Genomic DNA, 12990 nt, shown 5'->3' with positions numbered 1-12990 from the left:
TGGACGTACCGCAACTGTCCAATTGAGTTTCATCGACGTTTTAGAGCAGTATATAATTTCACTAGCACCTATCAGTTAAATTGTATTTTCGCTAGTAGAAGTATATATTTACTAGTGAAAATGTATTTGGACTTCACTAGTAAAAATATAATTTCACCGAAAAATACACATTCACTGTAACATTTATACATCGCATGCAAATGTATATACATATATATTACTACGTATGGAAAAATTTAAATTATGTACTTTTACTAGCACATGCCAGATAAATTAAAATTTCACTGGTAAAAATATATATCTACCGAATAAAATGTATTTCAATATGATTTCACTGAAATGACAAATATATAAAAAAAAGAAATTAGATTTTCTTAGTGGGTTTACCAAGAATTTCTGGTTTAGAATTGAGGACGTCATTTCAGCTTTTTCCAGGGGGATGGGAATACTTCGTGTATTTGTTTTTGTGCACTCGCTTAAACAACTCATTACATGAGCTCAAAAATGTAATTCAAATTAAAGTAATCTAATATTATATTTTACATGATACTCTTTTTTGCGATTGTGGGTGTTTAAGAATTTGTAGTTTTTTTTTCGTCGAATTTTTAACGCGTGAAATCTAAAGAGTACACATTAGTGTACCAAAAAAACTGATCTCCTTACTGAAACTGAAACTCACAATGAGCATTTTTTCGAAAGTGCCTTAAGGCCTCTGTCGAACCCTTTTGGACGTTATCAATGGTGTCAAAACGTTCTCCCTTCAACGCCAACTTAATTTCTGGAATAGACAAAAGTCACAGGGAGCTAAATCATGAGAAAATGGAGGGTGGCTGAGCACAATGATGCCTTTATTGGCAAAGACTTCGCAGCAGTGAATGTCAGAACCTAGACCTACAAAACACATGTGACTAATATAACTAATCCTCGCAGATTTGAGACAGACGGTGTATGGCAAAATATTAGTAATTTTAGTTAAAATTAAAAATTAAAACGAGCTCAAAAATTCAAATACATCTTATTAAAAAATCTATACAAAGTTATTATAATACTTCTACTAATTTATTTATATTTTTCAACTTGAGGAGGAATATATTCCGCTTCGGCAATCTTGGTCAACTTCTTCCTTTTGAACCAACGCTTCGGATAATAAATTCTGTTGTTCAGAATTTGTAATTCCACCTTTTCTTCATTGTCAAAGAACGAAATTTGTTCTTCGATATTCTTCAACTTCTCTTCTCTTTCGAACAATGCTGTTTCTCGTCTCATGTTTTCTATTTTTTCAATCTGTTCCTTTAGTTTAAATTTGCGTATCGATTCCCAAGTGTTTAACGCCTAAAATATAAATAAATAATGAATTTATACAACAATTGGAACAAACAAAATCTGTTATCAACTTACTTCATCGTGTTTTTTAACATAGCTTTCTTCAGAGGTTAGTACAGCGTCGTTTATTCTTTTCTTCATTTTTTCTTCAATATTGATTTCTTGCATAGGAATAGTTTTCAAATATGTTATTAACGAATTGGTAGCTTCGGCGTCTTCTTTTTTATTTTTTTGTTCGTAAGTATTTGCTAATTTTTCGATAATTGACAATGTGCCATTATATAAGCCTTTTTTATTGGCTATTTTTTCTGCGATTGTCTTGGCTTTATCGTACTTTTTATAAAAGGTCCAGCCTAGCAATTTGCAATTTAGATCGAGTAGATCATCACTGTTTGCGTACGCCAGACACAAGGTTTTTCCAGCCAAGTGATTCATATCTTTGAGATCAAAATGGTCGTCGAAGAATGGATTTCTCAGAAACTGTACTCTGACTTTGATAACCTCGGGTTTTTTCTTGGGCGGGGGAGGCGGTGGAATCTCTTCGGGGATATCTACAAGTTTAACGTATTCATAAGCAGCGTACGAAGCTAGCGATTCTGGCAGAGGGCCCATAAAGTCTTCTTGAAGCATTAGCATCGAGGCGATTCGTGCAGCGGAAGGAATGTCTCCCGCTAATAGAAATCGATTGAGTAGCATACTAGCAGTGAAATCGCATAAGAATATGCCATAGTGTAGTCTATCGTCCAAGATTTCGAGTAAATCTGATAATAAGTTGTGTTCGACGTGGGATCTGATGGTGGTATATTGAGTGGAGTCTAAAAGGTCTCCAGCTCGACCTGACATACGTAATTTGTATAAGGCATCTCTCAATTCAGACAAATGGGAGCCCTCTTTGGCCGCGACTAAAGCCAACAAGTCGATGTCTATGGCAGAAGGCGGCTTGCCCTTTTGCACACTTTTTTCAATGTGAGCAAATACTTCATCAGGATTGACTTTTGAAACCAGGTGTGATTGCTTGGCAGCTGTCCAGCTATCGTTACATTCGTAAGCCGAGGATAAAAAGTTGCGAACTCCACGAATCCGACTCCAACCTAACAGTCTTCGAGCGAGCATCTCGCCGCTTAACCTTACCCCAGTTTGACGTATTAGTGTTACCAGCTTATATATTTCAATCGTATTACCAATTATAAAAATTAAAATAGTTATAACAACTAAAAATTTACACTGCGGATTAAATTATTTCATAATAATCAAATAAAATTTTAAAAAATTCTAACCATTTGACCTTTTTACCATTCTAAATAAGTCTAACTTAAGCACGCTTGTCGTGAATGATAACCAATGCCTCACAAATTCATTTTTAAAGATAAATTTTAATTTTAAATGTTTACAATTTAATAAATATTAATAGATTAAAAAAAATCTAATATATTTTTTAAGTTGATTTTTTAAAATTTAAAGTAATACTGCTAATTAAAAATGGCATTAGTAATAGTAAAATACATATAGATGAGGAGTAATTCGATTTTTTTATTTTTCATGAATAAGAATGCTCAAAAATATAGCACTACATACAAAAACATTGTTGACGCCCGTTTCGCCGTTTGTACGCGTTCGCGAACGCCGTCATACGGCGTTCGGGAAAGCACCCAATTTTGACGTTAGTCGGCTCCGATCGTCGTTACAAAGCGGTCGGACCACGCCGAGCTCAATAAAACTGTTACACAAGCACACGTGTTTTTGGATTGACCTAAGAACTAACCAGCACGCGTATCCCTACACGCAACATTTTGGTCCTTCGAACCGGATACGTGAGACGACGCCTACACGTCGCGAAGGTCTGAATCCGAAAACATCGTCTTAACCTCGAGGTCGTCCACCACGTGGACGAACTCACAGACGCGGAGCCGAGCAGCGCTACCCAGCCGTCAGGTTAGGACAGCACATCGACGAGTCAGCGGGTCCAGGAGTTGGTCCCCGAAGTGACGCAGAGTCGCTCGTGGAAAGAGCTAGCGGGTCCAGGATCTGGTCCCCCGAAGCTCAGCGCCACAACGTCGTAACCCCAAAGACGTCCACCACGTGGACGAACTTTGAGACTCGGAGCCGAGTAGCGCTCAAGCTGTCAAGTTACGACAATACGCCAGTCGGGTGCCCCAGTCGAGACACTCCTGGGAAAACACGCCGTTTGCCGTAACGGTATTTTTTCAAATCAAAAATGACCGCCATTTTGGGAGTTCGCAGAATCGCAATTTGGGAGCGTCAAGTCGCTCGTAGCACGAGCCAGCGGGTCCACCAGCTGGTCCCCGAAACTGACGCAGTGGAGCGCCGGTAAATGCGCGCCCCAGGAAGCTGCCGTCAAATCACGTGGAGCCTCACCAGGACGCCTAGCCCTAGAAAGCTGCCGTCACACCACGTGAAGCCTCACCAGGACGCAGAGTCCCGGGAAGCAGTCGCATCCAGCAGGAGAGAAAGGTTAGGGTCGATCATCCTAACCCAACTTCCTCTCCAAAAAACAATTCGTTTACTTTTATTCATTAAAATAATTTGTATCAATTTCCGTCAACAACAACATGGAGTTGTTGATCAACCACAGGGTGTGCCTCAAAAGCGAGTTAACGAGGTTTGGCAAACTGTTAACCGCGGATCCCATCAATATCCAAAGGATAAGGGATAAACATCAGAGTTTTGATACACTGCTGGACAGATTCCTTGCTGTCCAGCAACAAATCAGGTTGCTAGATGCCGAGGGTTACGATGAAGAAGTCGATGCTTTCGAGGATAACTATTATAATATTCTCAACCTAGCAAAACTAGCGCTGAAAGATCAGTCGGAAGCGCAGCGGAAACCAATTCTTAACCAGTTCAGGTTAACGCAGCCAGCAGTTGTCATTCCAACTTTCAATGGCTCCCGGACTAAGTGGGTGGCATTCCGCGACACTTTTTCTCACTTAGTACACAACAACCCGGCACTAAGTGAAATTCACAAATTTTGTTACCTAAAAAATGCACTTGTAGGTAGCGCAGCTAGGGTCATAGAACTCTTTCAGTTTAGTCCCGAGAACTACAATTCCGCATGGGAAAGACTTCTAGGCCGTTATGATTTTAGACAAACTGTTCTTAAACATCTGGCTGCTCTTCAGGACCTGAAACCAATTCAGACAGCTTCATCGCAGTCCCTATTTGAATTGGTGGAAACAGTCCTGACGAACATCGCTGCTCTAAAAAAGTTAGGGCAAGACATCGAGGATACCACTGTGGCGTCTATGGTGGTTCGACGTCTCGATAATCTGTCCAAAAAGGCATGGGAGAGTCGGCGAACAGAATCCCTTCTGCCTACGCTCAGACAGCTCGTGGAGTTCCTCACTCTACGAGCTCAATCCTTACAATCGAGCCCTCCTGCATCGTCGCATTCAGTCAAGTCGGTACCGGCACCGCACAGGCAGACCGATACTGTTACAAATCATGCGCATACAATCGAAGAAGATTGTTTCCTTGTGCACAAAGATGTCAGTCAGCTTGAGAAAACAAGGCCTCAAGTACTTCATTCGCACCCCTCTGCGTCGTTGCATTCATTCAAGTCGGCACCGCACAGGCAGACTGATACTGTGACAAGTCATGTGCAGACAATCGAAGAAGATTGTTTCCTTGTGCACAAAGATGTCAGTCAGCTTGAGAAAACAAGGCCTCAAGTACTTCATTCGCACCCCTCTGCGTCGTTGCATTCATTCAAGTCGGCACCGCACAGGCAGACTGATACTGTGACAAGTCATGTGCAAACAATCGAAGAAGATTGTTTCCTTTCGCACAAAAATGTCCGCCAGCTTGAGGAAGCAAAACCTCAAATACATCATTCGAGCCCCCATGCATTATCGCATTCATTCAAGTTGGTATCGGTAACGCACAGGCAGACCAATAGTGTTACAAATCATGTGCCGACAATCGAAGAAGATTGTTTCCTTGCTCACAAACAAACGGTTTCCCGAAAACCTGATCCTTGGCCCCCTCCTGATCGGCACACCTCAACAGTTCTTCCACAGCAGGACGCTTCGGCCTACAGGGGGACGCAGATGTACCAGCAAATGCAAGATCTGGTGCAGGAATTCTGGACCTGGTGGTCTACTGAGCACCCGTCAAAGCTACAAGGATGGAGAGTACGGCTGCAGTCGGATTCACAAAGCTGCTGAAAGCGTCGTCAAGGAAGATTACCTGTATCCTTGCTACGGGTGATCAGTATCGTCGAGATGATTCATCCAAGTTCCGATGGAACCAATTCGTGTAGTGGCAAAAACAAATAGTGGCAAAGGTGTGTGTGCAGTGCAAGCTATTTTATATTTTATGTCTTTTTATTGATAATTTAAGAATGTGTTTCGTGTTTCTTGCATGGCTTATAATTTAGCCATGTAGCAAACCAAAATAATTAAAATTTAGCTAAGTATCAAACGTTTCATTTTTGTGTAATTATTTGCAAATTTAGCCATGTATCAAACCTTTAACTATTTATAATATTTCATGTCCGTTTTAATTTACATTTAAATAATTGTCAAAAAATGAACGAAGGCTTGTAGTTTGTATTTGGTAATAATATAGTACAAACAAGCAAAATGTATATGATGTGCATGTGTTACTAACATTAAGCTTTACAACCTTATACAGTACTACTAACATTCCTTTTCTTTCTTCATGCTTATTGTAATTTTATTTATTGTCATGTTTATTGTAATTCTGTGTTAGTATTATTTCAAACATCGCGTCCTCACAGAGTTTGTAATGTGAGGACAAACACTTGTAAGGCCCGCTGATGTGCCCGTCATTATGAAACTAATGTTTCATGGTGGGGGGTATGTTGACGCCCGTTTCGCCGTTTGTACGCGTTCGCGAACGCCGTCATACGGCGTTCGGGAAAGCACCCAATTTTGACGTTAGTCGGCTCCGATCGTCGTTACAAAGCGGTCGGACCACGCCGAGCTCAATAAAACTGTTACACAAGCACACGTGTTTTTGGATTGACCTAAGAACTAACCAGCACGCGTATCCCTACACGCAACAAACATGTTGAAAAATTACAAATTTATGGGTCAATTAAGAATAAAATTAATTTATTAAAACAGCAAACCTTATTTATAAAAGTTATAAATGAAACGACAGCTGCCCCTACTGCGAGCTATGCAATTAGCAGTATTTTTACTAATAATTTAAAACCTTTTCTAACAAAAAAATATCGAGACAATCAATATTTTAAAGAATTATTAGTAAATAACATTTGCCAGAAATAAAACAATTATTTTAAAAATATAATTATCTGTAAATCATTACTTCGGACAATTATAGTAAAATTTGATTAAATGTAAAGAAGAATATACTATCTCTCTAATGATGCTTTGAATAAATGAGTAGCGCTTTATTCTAGTTGTAGTAAGCAAATAAGTTTCTAAAAAATGATAACATTGTCAATAGGAGGTTTTTTGGCAACTTTTTCCACTTAAATACGGATAGTGTACTCAAAAACATACCTATAGCTAATTGTAGACTTATTTAATTAAAGAAATAGTTTATACCAGACACTAAAGTTAAATATAATATCAATAGCACAGCTGGAAAAATAATATGTTAAATAAGGAAATTGTACACCTTTTTATTTATTTTTTCTTTATAAGAAGTTCATGGCCAAGAAATGTGCAGCTAAGTGCTTAGCTATATGTCATTGGTTGCTGGAGTACAGCTCACGTTTATGGCAGAAAACGCTCAATATCTACTGAGTTTAATTAAAATTACTAACTATTAATAACACAAGTAATTTATATTAAATTTTTGCTTATAAAATAATTATACTTCAACGAATCAACCGAGATGTATAGAATATCATTTTTGCTGGTTCTCTCTTGCATTGCACAATCTATGGTTAGTAAAAAACCAATAAAATAATATCTTAATACCATTGATACTGTATCTAAATTAATAAATGTAAATCTTATAACTTTTAGTGCAATGTTGAATATGACGGATGGCTCCACGTCCGGCTACAGCATTCGTTAACCGGGGACGATGTTTATACAGAAAGAGGAAATATCACAGTTACGATACAAAGTGTACGATCAGGAAATTCCATTCTAGATCAAACACCCCTCAAACCCAGCGATTTGACAGCTCTAAAAGTATTTCTATTTATTTACCTCTCATATATTTTGGTAAAATGTGTGGTTCTTAATTAATTATTGTTCTATTTCAAAAGGAATTGGCAAAAGCTGACGGTTTCTATAAGCTGAAATCTATTGTACGAGAGAATGACGGTGTTGAAAATGTTTATCTATCGTCCATCAAATCTGAAACATTGTTAAGTCATAACTTAAATGATGTAATCAGAGTTTGGGTGCTAAATAATGGAGCAATATCTGCAGTTGGAATTTCGCCTCATGTAGTAGAAGAGCCTGAAGAAGTACCTTATTCTATTCCATCTAAATTTTCAACGGAAGTCTTTATTCACTATATAGAACAAGCTCCAGTGTAAGTCTAATTATCTATGTATAACGATTATTTATAACACAAATGTATTTTGAAATTTATTTTGTTACAGACCTGACACTGCTGGTTATATTCAAAAATTGGAACGAGAGAGAGAAGCACGGGAGAAGGGAGACTTTAAAGACAACCGTTCATTCTTGGCTAAATACGTAAGCAATATGAGAAATATTCAAATTATTTTTAGGGATATAATTGTTAATAATGCATTAATTATATTACAGTGGATGTACATCATTCCAGTTGCCATATTTTTATTAATATCCGGAGCTGCAAATCCAGACCAAGGTGGGGGCCGCTAACAAATACACAAATTGCAATATAGTTAATTATTTATCTGAATTTTTCAAATATATGTATTACTAGTCATGTGTTACTATTTTATTTTATGTGTAATAGTAATGTGATCATTAAGAACATTTTTTCACAAAACACAAAAACTAAAATATACGTTTATTTATTTATGATCTTCAAGTCAAACATCTTGTACACCAAATATATTTTTAAACGAATCTTCTTGTCATCATCGGATGGCCGCCATCCAAATGGCCACCTATAAGATTTTACACTTTCATTAGATGGATTGTACAGTGCCAAGTTTTAGCAGTACGGTCATTCCTTTAATTGTCCAAGGAAATGTATAAAAGAGTAGGCATGTCATAACTCACACATCAGAAACGTCAAGCCCTACTTGACACTATATAGTTCTGAAATCATATATTAAAAATAATTGTATTAATTAATCTCTATATTCAATGAATTGTAATTATTGCTGCCTAGCTTAAACTAAAAATATAAATAATTATTTTAAGTTAGATAGGCCCGAAATACACCAAGCATTTATTAGTTCCCATTTCAGTTATTTTCCCACCTTCCGTCCTTCTAGAGTCTTTGTAAAACTTTTTATCCAACTTCTAGTCTTTGTAGAACTGCAAAACAACATGGATGATGTGGTGTGCTGATCTATGATTCATCTCCAGAAGATATGCTAATTCATTTCACTATTAGTTTTAATTTTTCTTCACTTTGACTAACTACTGCAATAGTCAGATATTACCATTTGTTGAATTTGCCCTGGTTGAGAAGTCCGTTACAAAACTCAAGTTTTAGAAGGAATTTAGGACGATTTTAGCCTACCGGTACATTTGCTGCAGTGACAGACATGCATTATCATATTGAATTGCCATTGCTGGATGTTTTTAGCCTACAATTAAGTATTGTGATATACTAGACAAACTGATCTAGAAATCGATTAGACCTATTTTATTAATTGTAAATTATTAAATTTTAAATTGCAAAAGCTGTAACTATTATTGTAACAATCAGAGCAACTATTGCATTATAGCTTTAAATCACCTTTAACTGGTGGTTCTTAAATTGATTAACAAAATCCTTTTCGGAAGTCACAAAAAAAATGTTATACATACTATAATGGTAGTTAGGCAGCTTCCATAAATTATGTCACAGGTTAAGGGAGGGGGGGTAATAAATTAACGAAAACATATGACCTTATTTATGGAAGCTTTTTTAGGGCTATCATGAAAATCTCATATACTTGAATCAGTTTTCTAAATGGTCTTACACCTATACACCTATTTATATTTATTTATATATTTTCATTAATGTTCATTAAGACCAAAACTTGGCGGCACTTGAGTAGCACTGGCGTGACGATTTTTCGTCTCTGGAAACAAAATGCCACACCGACCGGGAACATTGCATGAAACCGGAAGTATGGTAAGCCTAATTAGAATTATCAATTTCTTTAGTAAATAAAATAGTATTTAATGTAATTTTTTATCGCGAATATTTATATTATTTTAAAAATTATAAAGAAAATGATTTCTGTCTTAAAATATTAGCATATTTATTTTTAAATAAAGCATATTGTAATAGCATGGTCGCAATGAATTGTTCTAAGGCCATGGTATCTTGTCGTTCGTTTAAATGTCATATAAGTTTGACATTACTAATCGGTCTGAAAATGAACCGATTCGAATATGCCGAAGCGCGTTTGATTGAAAGTGAAGGATATGTAAAAAAAGAAAACAGAGTACGTTTGTATGATGGAGACGATAAGGTAATATTTCAGTTGAGATGTAAATATGCTCATCAACTCTGTAACATTTCTAACCTATAATCTCAGACGCAGTTCGCTAATGGGGAAGTCTTCCTAACAAGTCATAGAATCCTTTGGGGCCAACCTGGAGATATAACTCGCGGCCAAAGATGTCTAGCGCTACTTTTGCACTACGTTTTTTGTATCGAGGAAGAAAGTGGAGGTCCTTTTGGTTTCGGAAGAAGCAAAAAAATTGTCCTTCATCTTAAAGAGCCTATACCAAGTGTGAATTTTAATTAAATTTATATTTTATATACATATGTATTAATTCATGATCAATTATTTAAGATAAGAATCCTGGTCCGATTATACACAGCACATATCATCATATCAAATTATCGTTCAAAGAAGGTTTTGATGCTATGTTTTTAAAAGCTTTACATGATACTGTCGAACAAAAAGCTTGGGAGTTGGCAGTATCGGTCATATCGAACGCTTTGGAATCCGAGAAACAAATCACTATCAAAACTCGTTTCGGAATAGTCGGCATAGAGAGAGGTTTACAAGAAAAACAAAAAGCTACTGACGACAGCATCACAGAAGCTTTTCAAGATCTCAATAAATTAATGATCATGGCAAAAGATATGGTTTCACTATCCAAGACTATATCGACTAAAATAAGAGTAATTTATTTAATATATAACTTAACATTATTAATTAATATTAATATTTAAAAAATAATTTTAGGAAAAACATGGTGATATAACTGAAGATGATACGATAAGATTTAAATCTTATCTTATGAGTCTCGGTATCGACGATCCCGTAACAAGAGATGCTTATAAATCTGAATCAGAATATTATAAGCAACTCTCGCAACAAGTGTCTGACATATTAGTTGAAACGCTCGTTGTAAGTGTTAATGATTTAAAAATTTATAATGATTATATGTATCTCATTCAACATTTCTTTTTAAGAATAATGGCGGAATGATAGCTTTAACTGACGCTTGGTGCAGAATTAATCGTGCCAGAGGCTTAGAATTGATTTCACCCGAAGATTTATTAAACGCATGCGCGTAAATATATTCTACTTGATCGTGTTTATTAACGTATCCGTACTAAGTAATGTTTATTTTAGATTATTAGAAACTATTGGAGCTCCAATGTCGTTAAGGAAATTTCCTAGTGGAGCTTGTGTTATTCAGTTGAATACTCATGATGATAACGTTATTATTGAATCTACCTCAAAAATGGTAAAAGCGGTAAGTTTATGTTTTATTATTATTATTGCTCACCTTTTAATTTATGTTTTAGGTTAAAGATGAAGGTCCGATAACTGCGGAGATTCTTTCTCAAAAAATAGGTATATCGGTACTTCTTGCAAGAGAACGACTGCTTACTACGGAAGTTGCGGGTTATGTATGTAGAGATGATTCAGATGAAGGATTAAAATTCTATACGAATTTATTTCTAGAGAATGATTCATAATTATTTATAAATAAATTTAATATGACTGTTTTTAAATATGATTTTTAATAATGCTATGATATAATTATTACATATAATACATATATTTAATATATTGCTTATTTTGTCATTAAAAATGTTGTTTATTTTATTATTCATTTTTATATGTCTCCTATGGTTTTTCCATCAATTTTTATGGTTTTAATACATAAATTTTCCACTTTTTGATATATTACATCTTGGGTATAATCGTTAGTTACAAAATCAGATCGTTAGATAATAAATTTTCTTACAAATTATCAATGTATTAAAAGTATTTACAAACACAAACGAATTTAATCAAAGAAAAGATTTATAGCAGTCATCTATTGCACATTTGTTTCTTGCGTCTTTTCTTAATAATTTTAAGAATGTATAATTACTTGTACTACTTTGTTAAATAATGATAATTTCTGAGCAGAACTTTAGCAACTATTTTTTAAATTGTAACAATTTAGTTTTTATACAAATTGTTCTCACGCACGTATGTAAAATGAAAGTAAAGAAAAGATCGCTCTAATTCTTATGTAATGTGATGGATTATTGTGTAGAAATTAACCATGCCAACAACGTAATTTAATTGAGCTCATTGGATTTTTTAACTATTGTATGATTTATGGAGAAATAAATATAATATATAATTCATCAAAGAAATCTGGACACTGTTATTTGCACGCGGTGATTATATTTAATTATTTATATCATATAACAAGCAAATAAGTATTTTATAAATTTAAGTTATACTATTTCGAACAATCTTATATAGCATTCAACATTTTTGTATTGCTCACTTATATGCGAATTTAGACTATGATATTGCATTGAAAGTTAAAGAATGTAAATGATTGGTACCACTTTGGTAAATAGATGGAAATTTCCAGCCATCATTAGAAAGAAAGTCTGTACATATATCTAACTGGAATTCATTTATAATTTTACATCAACAAATAAAGATACTGGTTCATTATACATTGTTTTATATAACTCAAGGAGAGTGCATCCATTTGCAATTTCAACCCTGTTAACCCGCCGTTGATCGCACGGCGGCGCAGCGCTCACCCTATCGGTTTTTTTGATGCCGTTTTTTTTGTATGAAACATATTAACTTGCGGGTCCCTCTACTTTTCAAGAATTATGTTTTTTCAATATTGCAGGCTCAAACACGTGTTTACTAATTTGATATACATTTGGCTTTGCCTAGTAGTTGTGTTATACCAAGGATCGAGAGAGAACGTTATTTATGCGGGTTAGATTCGTGCTAGAATTTTTATTTTTCGGTAATTTCTTTTTATTATTATTTACTTTTTTTTTTTGTAATTATTATGTTTTTAATTTATTTCATAAATATATTTTATTTAACTCTTTTGATACATAGTATAAAAATACTATTTTGAAATTTTTTTTCGATCCCTTAGATCAGGGTTTCCCAAACTTTTTCAGCGACGGAACACTTGGCAAATCCGAAAATTTTGGCGGAACACTTAGCTTATTTTTTAGGCTGGGTAATTCATATTAAAATAAAACATGTAATTAAAGAAATGTTATTAAATTTATTTAATAAACATAAAAATACAAATAAATAAA

The 12990-nt window shown here is 35.0% G+C and overlaps 3 protein-coding genes across 3 annotated transcripts; 2 read left to right on the top strand and 1 right to left on the bottom strand.

Moving 5' to 3' along the window:
- Nucleotides 1-999: 999 nt before the first annotated feature.
- On the bottom strand, nt 1000-2476 carry LOC148235998 (uncharacterized). Its single transcript, XM_088184080.1, has 2 exons — nt 1399-2476; nt 1000-1332 (listed from the first exon to the last, which is right to left on the bottom strand). Exons 1-2 carry the CDS (start codon nt 2434-2436, stop codon nt 1060-1062), a joined length of 1311 nt encoding a protein of 436 aa, XP_088040206.1. The 5' UTR covers nt 2437-2476; the 3' UTR covers nt 1000-1059.
- A 4492-nt stretch (nt 2477-6968) lies between these two features.
- Nucleotides 6969-8285, top strand: EMC10 (ER membrane protein complex subunit 10). The gene is made up of 5 exons (XM_088184082.1): nt 6969-7221; nt 7305-7475; nt 7553-7824; nt 7895-7991; nt 8064-8285. Exons 1-5 carry the CDS (start codon nt 7171-7173, stop codon nt 8139-8141), a joined length of 669 nt encoding a protein of 222 aa, XP_088040208.1. The 5' UTR covers nt 6969-7170; the 3' UTR covers nt 8142-8285.
- A 1458-nt stretch (nt 8286-9743) lies between these two features.
- Nucleotides 9744-11504, top strand: Vps36 (vacuolar protein sorting 36). Its single transcript, XM_088184081.1, has 7 exons — nt 9744-9919; nt 9986-10181; nt 10247-10581; nt 10646-10810; nt 10876-10976; nt 11039-11153; nt 11215-11504. Exons 1-7 carry the CDS (start codon nt 9746-9748, stop codon nt 11386-11388), a joined length of 1260 nt encoding a protein of 419 aa, XP_088040207.1. The 5' UTR covers nt 9744-9745; the 3' UTR covers nt 11389-11504.
- The last annotated feature ends 1486 nt before the right edge of the window (nt 11505-12990 follow it).

The sequence above is a fragment of the Plectrocnemia conspersa genome, unplaced genomic scaffold, assembly GCF_051122295.1.
Source record: "Plectrocnemia conspersa isolate PC_06_02 unplaced genomic scaffold, ASM5112229v1 ptg000004l, whole genome shotgun sequence".
Classification (NCBI taxonomy): Eukaryota; Metazoa; Arthropoda; class Insecta; order Trichoptera; family Polycentropodidae; genus Plectrocnemia; species Plectrocnemia conspersa.
Note: the sequence above shows the minus strand (reverse complement) of the source record. Positions and strands in the feature narration are given on the sequence as shown.

Bases quoted from the DNA above. Each gene is read 5' to 3' on its own strand.
- EMC10 (XM_088184082.1), top strand. From the start codon at position 7,171: ATGTATAGAATATCATTTTTGCTGGTTCTCTCTTGCATTGCACAATCT. The intron at 7,476-7,552 runs GTATTTCTATTT...CTATTTCAAAAG, and splicing joins GCGATTTGACAGCTCTAAAA to GAATTGGCAAAAGCTGACGG. The intron at 7,825-7,894 runs GTAAGTCTAATT...ATTTTGTTACAG, and splicing joins TATATAGAACAAGCTCCAGT to ACCTGACACTGCTGGTTATA.
- LOC148235998 (XM_088184080.1), bottom strand. From the start codon at position 2,436: ATGCTCGCTCGAAGACTGTTAGGTTGGAGTCGGATTCGTGGAGTTCGC. The intron at 1,333-1,398 runs GTAAGTTGATAA...TTTATATTTTAG, and splicing joins ATGTTAAAAAACACGATGAA to GCGTTAAACACTTGGGAATC.
- Vps36 (XM_088184081.1), top strand. From the start codon at position 9,746: ATGAATTGTTCTAAGGCCATGGTATCTTGTCGTTCGTTTAAATGTCAT. The intron at 9,920-9,985 runs GTAATATTTCAG...CTATAATCTCAG, and splicing joins TGTATGATGGAGACGATAAG to ACGCAGTTCGCTAATGGGGA. The intron at 10,182-10,246 runs GTGTGAATTTTA...CAATTATTTAAG, and splicing joins TCTTAAAGAGCCTATACCAA to ATAAGAATCCTGGTCCGATT.